The sequence below is a fragment of the Heptranchias perlo genome, chromosome 15, assembly GCF_035084215.1.
Source record: "Heptranchias perlo isolate sHepPer1 chromosome 15, sHepPer1.hap1, whole genome shotgun sequence".
NCBI lineage: Eukaryota > Metazoa > Chordata > Chondrichthyes > Hexanchiformes > Hexanchidae > Heptranchias > Heptranchias perlo.
This window is the reverse complement of record NC_090339.1, coordinates 29,590,873-29,602,956: the sequence shown is the minus strand read 5'-3', so window position 1 is coordinate 29,602,956 and position 12,084 is coordinate 29,590,873. Positions and strand designations below refer to the sequence as shown.

General features: G+C 44.3%; 1 protein-coding gene across 2 annotated transcripts in view; it reads right to left on the bottom strand.

Moving 5' to 3' along the window:
* LOC137332943 (exocyst complex component 1-like) overlaps positions 1-5,405 on the bottom strand; it is an 85,103-nt gene extending 79,698 nt beyond the window's left edge. The window contains exon 1 of one of the 2 annotated variants that reach the window (XR_010965765.1): positions 5,059-5,405. Coding sequence is in view for 1 of the 2 variants with exons in the window: in XM_067996989.1 (XP_067853090.1) it covers positions 5,059-5,182 (124 nt within the window). In the remaining variant the exon portion in view is untranslated. The remainder of the gene's footprint in view (positions 1-5,058) is intronic. The other variant, XM_067996989.1, reaches the window with a different exon arrangement.
* Between the last annotated feature and the right edge of the window lie 6,679 nt (positions 5,406-12,084).

Genomic DNA, 12,084 nt, shown 5'->3' with positions numbered 1-12,084 from the left:
AGCTCCAGAAGATCTGCAGGTAGAACTTCTTCGATAATTACCGTAATAATTCAGCAGGGAACATCTTTGAGAACAGCTATTCAGAATCAATTAGACATACAAAACAGATGACAGTGCTGTAACAGGACACATTCTTTTTTACTTTCACTATTGCCATTTATAGTAATATTTATAATTAAGAAAACCATCACTAACATACTTATTTCCATTGCTACAAAGCAATATTTTCTCTTAAATACAGACAATTCAGACTCCCACGATGGCTCAGTGACTATCACTCAATGTGGTACTGGGCCACAAACATCAGGAGGATTCTAGGCTAAGTCCCCGGTTTGTGCTGTTAGTTCTGATTTAAGGCAGCTGTAGAATCGCTACAATTGGCTTCAATGCTTCTGGGCATGTGGGAGAGGAGGGAAATTCCACCATGGTCTTCCATTTGATTATCAGTGGTCATTTCCAGAACATTTCTAGTGGGAGGACAAGATCAGGGTTGGCTGTGATACCCCATGTACAGACCAATTTATGCACCATTGAACCATACTTCAGCATGAGTCAAAGTCTTCAGGAGACTGAGGGAGAGGGTGGAGTGGAAAAAGAGATTTCCTGGTGGAAGGGGTGACAAGCAAAATAATTCTTGATGGTCTGTCAAATGTGCTATTTTTAAAAAGTTACATAATATGGATATTTTTTAATCACACCACATTTGTTGCCAATGTTTTACACTCCAGGTACTGACCAACTTAAACATACCTATGAGTTAATTACTTGAGTAATCTAGTCAACCTCAAATGAAAATAAAAATTAGAACAAACCAGCAATCAAGTATCCTACTTAAATGCTTGTGAAAGTGGTGAATAAAAAATGACTATTTATGAATATTGTAAGATGACAGCAACCATACAAGAAAAAATACTTTAACTGGGTTCTGTAAACCATCAATTTAATTCCTTATAAAATTGTAGTTTTTCCTCCTCAAATCAGTGTTTTTTAAAACATGAATTGGGGATCCCCTAGAAATATGGACTATCCATTCTTGAGAATCCCTGCAAATACTGTCACATGCTTAGGAATACCAAAAGGCAGGAGTACAAAGGAAAGGAGTGTCATGATTGCAGAAAAAGTTTTTTGTTAACATATTAACAACAAAAATAATGTGCTTGTAAATCAACAAATGCAAAAAAATTCACAAAACTGATGACCTCGGGGACCTTCTGAGATGTGTTTATAATCCCTTTGGGATACGAGGACCCCAGTTTAAAAATCTATGCTTTAAATGCATCAAGTGACTATCATAGATAGCCAAACACTTAGATAAAATACATATGGTCCTACATCATTAACATATGTAAGCTATATATCTCAAACATCAACAATTTAGGAACATTGGAACAGGAGTAGGCCATTCAGCCCATCGGGCCTGCTCTACCATTCAATTAGATCATGGCTGATCTGCACCTCAAATCCATTTTCTCACCCTTGCTCCATATCCACTGATACCAGTACCTAATAAAAATATATCCACCTCAGTCTTGAAAGCTCCAATTGTCTTAGCATCCACAGCCTTTTAGGGGAACAAAATTCCAAATTTCTACTACCCTTTGTGTGAATTTCCTGATTATGCTCCTGAATGGCCTAGCTGTATTTTTAAGATTATGACCCCTTGTTTTTGATTCCCCAATAGAGGAAATAGTTTCTCTGTATCTATCCTGTCAAATTCTTTTATCAGATCAGATCACCCCTCAATCTCCTAAACTCAAGGGAATACAAGCCAGGTTTATGCAACATGTCCTCATAATTTAACCTTCTAAGCCCTGGTGTCATTCTGGTGAATCCACAATGCACCTCCTCCAAGGCCAATATATCCTTCTTGAGATGCTGTGCCCAAAACTGAATGCAGTACTCCAGATGGGGTGTGACCAAAGCTCTCTACAACTAAAACATAACTTCCTCTCCTTTGTATTCTAGCCCCCTTGTGATAAAGCCAAACATTCCATTCGCCTTTTTGATTGCTTTTATGTACCAAGTCATGCACGTTAAAGAAATTTTTTAAAATGCATGTTTATCGTGCTTCCACCATGACTGGAAACAAACTAATGGAATATAAATCAAAACTAAATTAGAAACTTCTAGTAAATAACTACAAGTCCACACCCAATATTTCACCCGACCACCCCGCCCTACACTATGCCAACTATGAAAGATCAGCATAGAAATCCTATAGTTTGGACATCCTAATAGTCTCATGTGCCACATTTAAGCAGGGAAACAGCAGCTCACACACCTTCCAGTTTGAATTAGGGAAAGACACAATACCACATCACAAGATTTTTTTCGAGCCTGTAACAATTTCAGCAGACTGTTCTATGTAAAGACCCAAAATGATAGGTCTTGACAGAAAGGGAAAGTAGCAAGATATCAAGTGGAGAACAGGGGGTACTTTTTAACAAATGCATTTCCTTCTACACTTTCCTTGGTCCTTTAAGCTGCCAAGATTCAGCAAATGAAATTATTCTACTTTTTGGCACAATCCTAAAGAAATATAAAAAATGCAATTCTGTTCAGCAACATCTTCAAATGCCAGTCATTGTAAATATAAGAAAAAAATCTCAGATGGTTGTCATTTTAAATGCTACAAACATATTTTTACAGGCTGACTATATACTTTAATATTCCTTGATTTGCTCTTTGATTCTATCAAAGGCATCAACTTTTGTCAGAATGCTGGGGAATGGCATTGTACAAGACATTCATATTGTATGCCAGTTGCATTTTCCATACAATCAATGTCCTTTCTCTTTGGTCTCTAATGTATTACCCAAGTGATAGATAACACTATTCTATTGGGTAATATACTGAAGACCAAGTCAATTTCTGAACACTGAAGCAGAAAACAAAGTATTGATCAGCAACTTCAACAAAACAGTTTTTTCTCCCTGAATAAATTAGGGTAGGAATCTATCTACTCTAGCTCCTGAGAATACAGGTGAACAGCTTGTTGTTTGTCAATAGAACTCTGAAATGGATAACAGAAAGTGACAGCAGCCCAGATACAACTCTAATTTAATATAACACAGTGGATTATTCATGGAGAGTCTCTGTCAGCTGCTTGAGTGAAATAACACAATGTCTACTTTGAACAGTTCATCTATTTTGGTGGGTTTTTAAAAATTTGATCTTGAAATGTAGGTAATGTGACATTTATTACCCACTCCATGGTTGCCTTGAGAAGGTGGTGGTGAGCTGCTGCCTTGAACCAGTGGTGATGATGCTGCCACATTCAGATTAGGTAGGGAATTCTAGGATTTGGACTCAGCAACAATGAAGGAACAGCGATAAATGTCCAAGTCAGGATGGTGCATGAATTGGAGGTGATGTGTTTTTACAACGTTGGTAGCATTGTCCACATAATAGACATTACTGAGGAAGTGAACTGTAGAATCAGTCCTGCTCGATTAGTCATGACTGGCCTTTCACAACAGTTATGGCAAAACAGAATAGTTAACCTGCAGATGACGATTAGAATCGTCCATGCTGTGGAAATACCAGCACTACTGTATGGTGCTGAAATCTAAACTCTCTTCTAGGCTCAACTACAGCAACTGTCAGCTTTCTTCACTTTAACTGCCAATACCTCATAAATCTCACCATCAGTATATTGATCTAAAAATCTGCAAAGCTAGCCAGCCGATCATGTGTTACTTTGAACATGCTGCTCAGCTTTCCCTCTGAATCTGCTCGTTAACAAGATCATTTTGCCAACCTGTGATCATTGGAGTGGAAACATCACAAGTATATCTAGCACGTGCTCAATTGACTGATCAACCACTCCAGATGGTCAGGTACACCAACAAGAATTATTCTGCAAGCTGTCCAGCATCAGAGAGAACAGAAGCACCTCCTGTAATCGCTAAGATAGTATGGAATAATACAATACATGCAACTATATTCACATTGCAGCAAAAGCTGATCTGTAGCAAAGCCTGTCTTAAACTCACATGCTATTATAGTTTAGATATAGGGTCAATAGTTCAGATTTTCCCAGGAAAAGCAACTTATGCAGAATCCCCGACCATGTTCGGCTGTCATTTCCAGTGAACAGCGGAAGCATCTGTCCTAAAATGTGCAGGCATATTTAAATGACACAGTAATAACATGGTAACATTATACATCACATTTTTCATCATTATGGCCTCATTTAGTGCTAAATATGCCCATATGAACAAGTGTCCAGCATTGCTAAGTGCTACAAAGAAAGGTGAAAGTGGATTACAAGAGCCCAGCATGGATTCACAGAATCGGCCATTTTGGAGGGGGTTGAGGTGCTTTTAACAAAAATCATTTCCTCACCCAGACTTTCCTTCCCCTTTAAGAGACTGGTAATCTGAGTTAAGTATCTTGTAAGAAACTTTACAAGGTTTAATACCACAGATCAAATGCAGCAACAGTCCCGCCTCAGCTGAGTTTTGAAAGGATGAAACCTAGCAGATCCCCCATGGCAATGCTCATGATAAACCAGAAACACAATTTTATATTAAGTGCTTATATTAAGTAATGTATTATTTTACTGTTAAAGTGCAGCTGTGCTTAACTTGACCGATCCTTTTAAGTCACGACGTCTAATTATAAATAGGTATGCCCTAAAGTCAAATATAGCTGGAGAAGAAAATTTTCAGATTGGAAGATGCTTATACATTTCCAGCGCCAAGTCAGAAGGGAAATTACTCCCTTTCTCATACTTCATATCTGAAGCGAAGTACACAAAGTAGACACGAGTCTTTTTTATAGACTGATTGGAACACTTGACGTAATTGAAGCTACCAGGAATTTGGGCTGGGGAAAACCGCACATACAAAGCTGAAACTTCTCTCAACAGGGACCACATGACGCGCACCTGCTCCCAGCATAAAATCTCAAACCGAACAACAACACGCCTTTAAAAGCTCATGACAACCAGAAGTTATAAAGCATCATTTTGTTGTAGAATCAGTTACACTGCCCTCACAACTTTGTGTTAGTCGATGATACCGATCCACCCTCACCATTGCACAGCCCACGCACCTGCGGTACATAAAATACAGTTTTTCCGCTTCTTTCCAGCTTTCCAGACGAACACCAAACCCAGCAATCTCTCTTCCTGCGGGGTGAAGATATCTTTTTGCAATTGGTTCCGAATGGCAATCATAGCAAATGCAGAAAAGGAACTAGTAAGTTGTCTTTCTTTTGAGTAAATCTTAAAAGATGAGTTAACTTTCTATAATAACAAAGTGTATGCTGAGAATGCAATCTTCACAATAACGATGGAAAACGTTTTTTTTTAGTAGCTGGAGATCGTATAATCCAAAAATATACAATTTATTACTGAAAGAGAAACCGTTCCTCTAACACATCCGGCCTCTACCTTCTTTACTTCACCAACTGACAGACGCTTCCGTCCGACGGAAGCGCGAGGGAAATAATGCGCATGCAACTAGATTTCCCCAACGAAACTGAGGCTCCCCGCTCTGGCACGCGCTCAGCCCACTGATCCGATTGATTGACAGTCATTTGCTGAGTAACGGAAATGCGCGAGGCGGTGGGTGGGGTGGCATCGATGCGCGAGGCGGTGGGTGGGGTGGCATCGATGCGCGAGGCGGTGGGTGGGGTGGCATCGATGCGCGAGGCGGTGGGTGGGGTGGCATCGATGTGCGCACGCTGGCTCCGTTCGTATAACGTTTTTCTTTGCCATTTTAAAATAGAGGCAGCTAAGAGCTCGAGGCTACCCGGAGGGGTTGATAGCCTTTCGACTTCCGTGGATGTGATCAGCTGTCAGTAGTGAGAATACCCATTTAAACTATGTTAATTTTTATGACTGAGACATATGAAATAGTTTAAGTTTTTAAATAAAAAGAATGATTTTCATTCGATATGGATGAGGCTTGACGGGGTAGAAATTGGTTTAAGCGCGTTTTCGGTCGCCTTATAGTATGGTACAGCACAGGAGGAGGCCATTCGGCCAATCGTGCCTGTGCCTGCTCTTTGAAAGAGCTATGCATTTAGTCCCACTCCCCTGCTTGTTCCCCATAGCCCTGTATTTTTTTTCCTTTTGGAAGTTATTATTGAATCTGCTTCCATCACCCTTTCAGGCAATGCATTCCAGATCATTATAACTCGCTGTGTAAAAAGAAAATTCCTCATGTCGCCTCTGGCTCTTTCGGCAATCACCTTGGGCTCGAATTTAGCAGGCCTGCGCGTTCCCAGCGGGTGGTCCTCCGGGAGCGTGGTCAACACGCTCGGCGAAATTAGTGGGTTGCCCGCGCGATCGTAGCAGGCAACACACTAATAGGAATCAATTACCTGCTCCTCCGGGGTCTACGCTGCTGGTCTGCGCGTCGGGCGGGCTGCGCATGCGCAGTACGATCTGTCAGCTGGAGGCTCTCTAGTTAAAGGGGCAGTCCTCCACTGACAGATGCTGCAACCAATGGAACAAATTGCAGCATGGAGCAGCCCAGGGGGAAGGCTGCTCCCAGTTTAATGATGCCTCACCCCAGGTATCATCAGATGGGGTGAGGAGGAGGGGGAGGACACAGATCTTCCACCCGGCGGGCGGGAGGAAGCGGCCTGCCTCTGCCACCAAGAAGGCCTGGCTCGAGGTGGCAGAGGGGGTCACCTGCGCCACCAACATATGGCCCACCTGCATACAGTGCAGGAGGCGCTGCAATGACCGCAGTAGGTCAGCCACAGTGAGAACACAAAGTCTTTCCCCTACACTCCGTCTGCCACAACACTGCCCCCACCCCACATCTCCTTCGGCACCGCCAACACTACTCTGTCACATCACCCTTCATACCCACTCAAACCCCATCCTCATCTTACCTCCACCTACTCACCTCGCCAGTACTCATCCTGCCACTAACACGCAACCCAATCCTCATACAATCTCATTGCTCCATCCCATACTCACCCTCTCGTGCATCTCCCTCACGGCCAGCCTCACTCAACCTGCCACCACCTGTGCTGCAGCCACAGGGCATGCATCACATATGTGCAGTAGGCAGCGTAAGGCAAACATGTCATGAGCATGAAGGGGGTGCACAAGGGTGTCTGAGGGTTTGTCCTGGGTGTTACCTATATTGAATTTCAGAGCAACAAACAGCACACATTATATTGACACCACCACTGCCATGTCTCCGCGAATCCTGTCCGTTGTGTCCAATAATGCCCGCCCCTGGGTATCACTATGAGGACCCACCACTGATGCCACCCATCGTGTTACTGCAGAGTAGGTGCAGGTATATTTGCAGGGCTCTTCCGCGCAGACGACTGAGAGACATCGGCGGTGTAGCCGGCTGCACCCTGGAAGGACGCGGAGGAGAAGTTGTGGAGGGCAGTGGTGACTTTGACAGCGACAGGTAAGCAGTTGGTGCTGGGGCCAGCCAGGAGCAGCTCGGCATGAAAGAGCCTGCAGATCTCCACGACTACATGTCGAGCGAATCTGCGCCTCCCTGTGCACTGCTGCTCGGAGAGGTCCGGGGAGCTGCGCCTCGGTCTGTGGACCCTGCGGCGAGGGTAGTGCCCTCTGCGATGCGTCTCTCCCTGCGGTAGCCCTCCCTCCTGCTGTGCAGGTGGGCGTGCAACAACACCGTGTTGGGGGGCTCCACGTCTCTGCGGCGGACGGCGTGGACTGCGAGGCTGCTGGGGCTGGTCATGCTGTTCGTCCTCCGAGGGTGTCCACACACCACCCATCTGGCAGGTGTTGGTCTGAGGGGTTGTGCAGGGTAGGTGGGTGGTTCCTCGCACTAGGGCTGCGGTTTAGTGTCGGTCTGTCCTCTGGCTTGGCGGGGGGTGGTGGAGGGCAGGGGTTGCCCTATGTGACGCGGTGGCCTCCTGCGTGGGTGAGGGCTCTCCCCCGTGGAGTGCACCTTGGCACCTGCCACAGGCTGCTGGCTGCAACACGCCTGGTTGGAGAGAGACTGTTTCCCCCAGTGTGGGAAACTCACTGCCTTGAACCTAAAATCCCACACTTCCTCTTTTGACAGCTGCTTCAGCTCATTAACTGACCTCAACAAGCAAGGTAAGTACTCTCAAGTGGAACCCCGCTGGCTTTAATTGCCTGCGGGATTCCCACCAGCGGGGCTTGCGCGCGCAGCCCCGCACGTCAGCGCGGTACCCGGAAGTGGGCGGGATTTCGGCGCGATCCGGTCACGTGACCGGATATCGGGATTTTCGGGGCCCCCCCGCTGGAAACCCGCAGGTAACCCGACGCGAAAATCGAGCCCCTTAAGTCTGTGTCCTGTGGTTACCAACCTTCTGCCACTGGAAACAGTTTCTCCCTATTTACTCTATTAAAACCTTTAATGATCTTGAACACCCGTATCAAATCATAGCCTTCTCTGTTCTATGGAGAACAACCCCAGCTTCTCCAATCTCCCCACATAACTGAAGTCCCTCATCCCTGGTACCATTCTAGTAATTCTCTTCTGCACCCTCTCTAAGGCCTTGACATCTTTCCCAAAGTGTACTGCCCAGAATTGAACACAATACTCCAGCTGAGGAATAGCAAATGTATTATAAAAGATTAGCATAACTTCCTTGCTTTTGTACTCTATGCCTCTATTAATAAAGCCCTGGATCCCATATGCTTTTTTAATAGCCTTCTCAACTTGTCTTATCACCTTCAAAGATCTGTGTATGTGCACTCCCAGGTCTCTCTGTTCCTGCACCCCCTTTAAAATTGTACCATTTAGTTTATATTGCCTCTCCTCATTCTTCCTACCAAAATGCATAATTTCACACTTCTCTGCATTAAATTTCATCTGCCATGTGTCTGCCCATTTCACCAGTCTGTCTATGTCCCCCTGAAGTCTGTTACTATCCTCCACATTATTTACTACATTTCCGAGTTTCGTGTCATCTGCAGACTTTGAAATTATACACTCTATACCCAAGTCTAGGTCATTAATAGATATCAAAAAGGGCAGTGGTCCTAATACTGACCCCTGGGACACACCACTGTATACTTCCCTCCAGCCTGAAAAACAACCGTTCACCGCTACTCTCTGCTTTCTGTCCCTTAGCCAATTTTGTATCCATGCTGCCACTGTCCCTTCAATCCCATGGGTTCAAACTAGTTGAACATTCAGTGAATGGAAGCCCTTCCTGTTGAGAAACAGTGCTGCTTCGTGAAGTAAAATGTTTTGCTTTGTTTTAGCTGTTGGTATTCATAATCTTAGTGGTGTAACAGGAACATTGATGAAGTTGTACTGTTTGAGGCCATTTATATGGTGGGTGTCAGGACTGGGTAAAATGGAAGGAGGGAATGTTGGTGCTCTGGGCAGGGAAGGGATGTTTGCTGCCTTATAACGCTAGCAACTTTCAGTACTGCTGGACCGTACTCTTCCTCTGCATCCTCTAGTTTCTTATACCCTTCTTCATCATCCTGATCCACTTCTTCCTCCTCACGCAGCTCCAAATGCAACTCCCCTTTGTATAGCAAGATTGTGGAGTATACAGCAAATTTTGGAATGGGAATCGTGATAGGAATCTTGACACTTGCTCTGGATTGTAGTGAAAGACCCCTCCAGAGCTGTTTGAGTAAACTATTGGTGTCCTGAATCAGAACCCTTGCTGTTGCATGGCTCTCATTATATTGGCGTTCCACATCTGTGCCCAGTTGGTGAGGGGTTAGCACACCCCCCAGCAACTAACCTGCGACCCGATGGTCTGGGTGGAATAGAGGGGGTATTGAGGACTGGCGCAGGATGAAAGCATCATGACTACTGCCAGAAAACCGGGCACAGACCTGAATGACTTGCTGCCTATGGTCACAAACAAGTTGAATATTCAGCGACTGGAAACCCTTCCTGTTGAGAAACAGTGCTGCTTCGTGAAAGGGAGGAGGGCTACATGCGTACAGTCTATGATGCTCTGTACCTGCAGAAATCCAGCGATGCGGGCAAATTACTGTGCTTTTTCTTGTTGCGTGTCAGCTTCCATGGGGAAGCTAATGAACTATTGACGTCTCTCAAACAATGCATCAGTGACCTGGTGGATCGCCGTGTGCAGAACAAACTGACAGCAACAGTTTGGAAGCAGCCAGACGCATAAATGTTCAGAGCCACAGTGAATGCCCTGATGCTGGGCTCTAATTCTCGTTCTCAACAGGTGGCATAGGTAATTGACTGTCTCCCTGTTGAAACACAGCCACCTCACACACTGCTCCTCTGTGAGATTCAGGTATGATATTCTATTGCTGAATACCCGCATGCTTTAATGCTTCCTTCACCCTTGCAGCTTGTCCAGGTCTTTGCTGCCATCCTTGCTGCTGCTTCTCCTCCTGATTTGGGAGCCTCAATGATAAGCCCAGCAGCATTCCCTCGTTCAACAATTAAGAACAAGAACATCCTGTGAAACAGTTCTTACCCTCCACAAACATGCTCTGCAAAAGTATCTCATAGACAAGCAAAACTTGGCCTAAAAGCATCCTAACAGCCTAAAACGACTAACCAGAAACTTACCTTAATGCTTGTGAAAGCTGCTTGCCAATTATTCCCACCAAGATTTGGTGGACGGTTTAAGGAAGTGACGCCTTTTCAGGCGTGCAAAGACATCAATCTAACACAAGGGCCCTGATTCAGGTGCAGAACCCTTATTAACGTAGTTAAATGATGCCTGAGTTTGTTGCAGTCGGGAATGCCTATCGAGCACCCGAAGCAATATGGTGTTGCATGTATTTCTGGCGTGGAACATCATGCTGCAGAATTCAACGTGGTGCTCGATTTAGACTCAAATGTGCGAAACACAGAGCAATTTCCACCCCGACAGGTCTGCAATAAGTATCCTTTTATAGTAGTTTGGATTTGTTGCTAGTTATTAATTTTACTAATAGTTCCTTTTTCACACAGGTTAAAGTTGTAGTGTTTTTGAGCGGGGGTAGGGAGGAAACTGGTTGAGGATGAGGGGGCCTCTGGCCTCTTGCCACTCAACCTGACAGAAGTGCATGGAGTCTTAAAGGTGAGGTGAATGACAGCACAAGGAGGAAGGGAGGATACAGGGTTGAATGGGTAGTTGACAAGGAAAAGGGTAGATATGGGAGTGAGGGAGCATTAGGAGGGGGAATGGGTATGGAGTTAACTTTACATTATCCCTATTCTCGTCAAGGAAGCCACATAGATAATGCTTTGTATACAGCCCACCAACCACGCAGGGTGCATTATGATTGACAGTTCCACAAGGAAGTGCAGAATCTACCTCTGTAACTTTGGGAATTTCCAGCTCTGGCACATCTTCATTTGCATTCTCTGCTTCTGATGGCGAGGAAACGGAGTTTGTGGTGGGGACTGAAGACGATGGCTTTGTTCTTCCCAATCTTTAATTGGAGGAAATTGCGGCTCATCCAGGACTAGATGTCAGACAAGCACACAGAAGCAGTGGAGAGGTCAAGAGACGTGGTGCTGAAGTAGAGCTCTGAAGCAGAAGGATAAAAGAAAGCTAGAAAAGGAGAAAGAAACCAGGTTACCACTTAATTTCATTTGAACTATTAGGTTAGCAGTTCTGTAGGAAATAATGAGAGTCAATGCTAATTGGGTTTTATTTATATAAAATGTCACCTCATACTGAGCCACATAAATGTTTGCAAAATAAGGTTGTTTCAACAACGTCTCTTAACTTGACCTTACATTAGAAGAGATGCTACATAATACCTCTATATTTTAACATGTATTTAGTTGAATAGTAAACAAATATGTGACATTGAAATTTAAAAGCTGCCCTTTAAAGGTATTTTATAGCAATCAGTATTTTCCTGAGAGTAAAAGTACTTTTTTGCATTTTCCCATCCAACGTAAGATATAAGCTGTCCAAACATGACAAACAGCCAAGATCTATAAGGGCCAAAATTTGTAAATTTTTCATCATGGCGACAGGAGGTCATAAAATTGGGCGTACAGGCTTATACGCTGAAGTCACAGTATGCTGCATTTTGCAGTGAAGAAATTTGAGAGCTTTGCAAAGGCTGCATTGCCCATAAGCACAAGTTTCATTACAGCTGCAAGAATTATGTTAATCCATCCCTCATCTGATTACATGTATTTTGTCAGGTACAGCCTG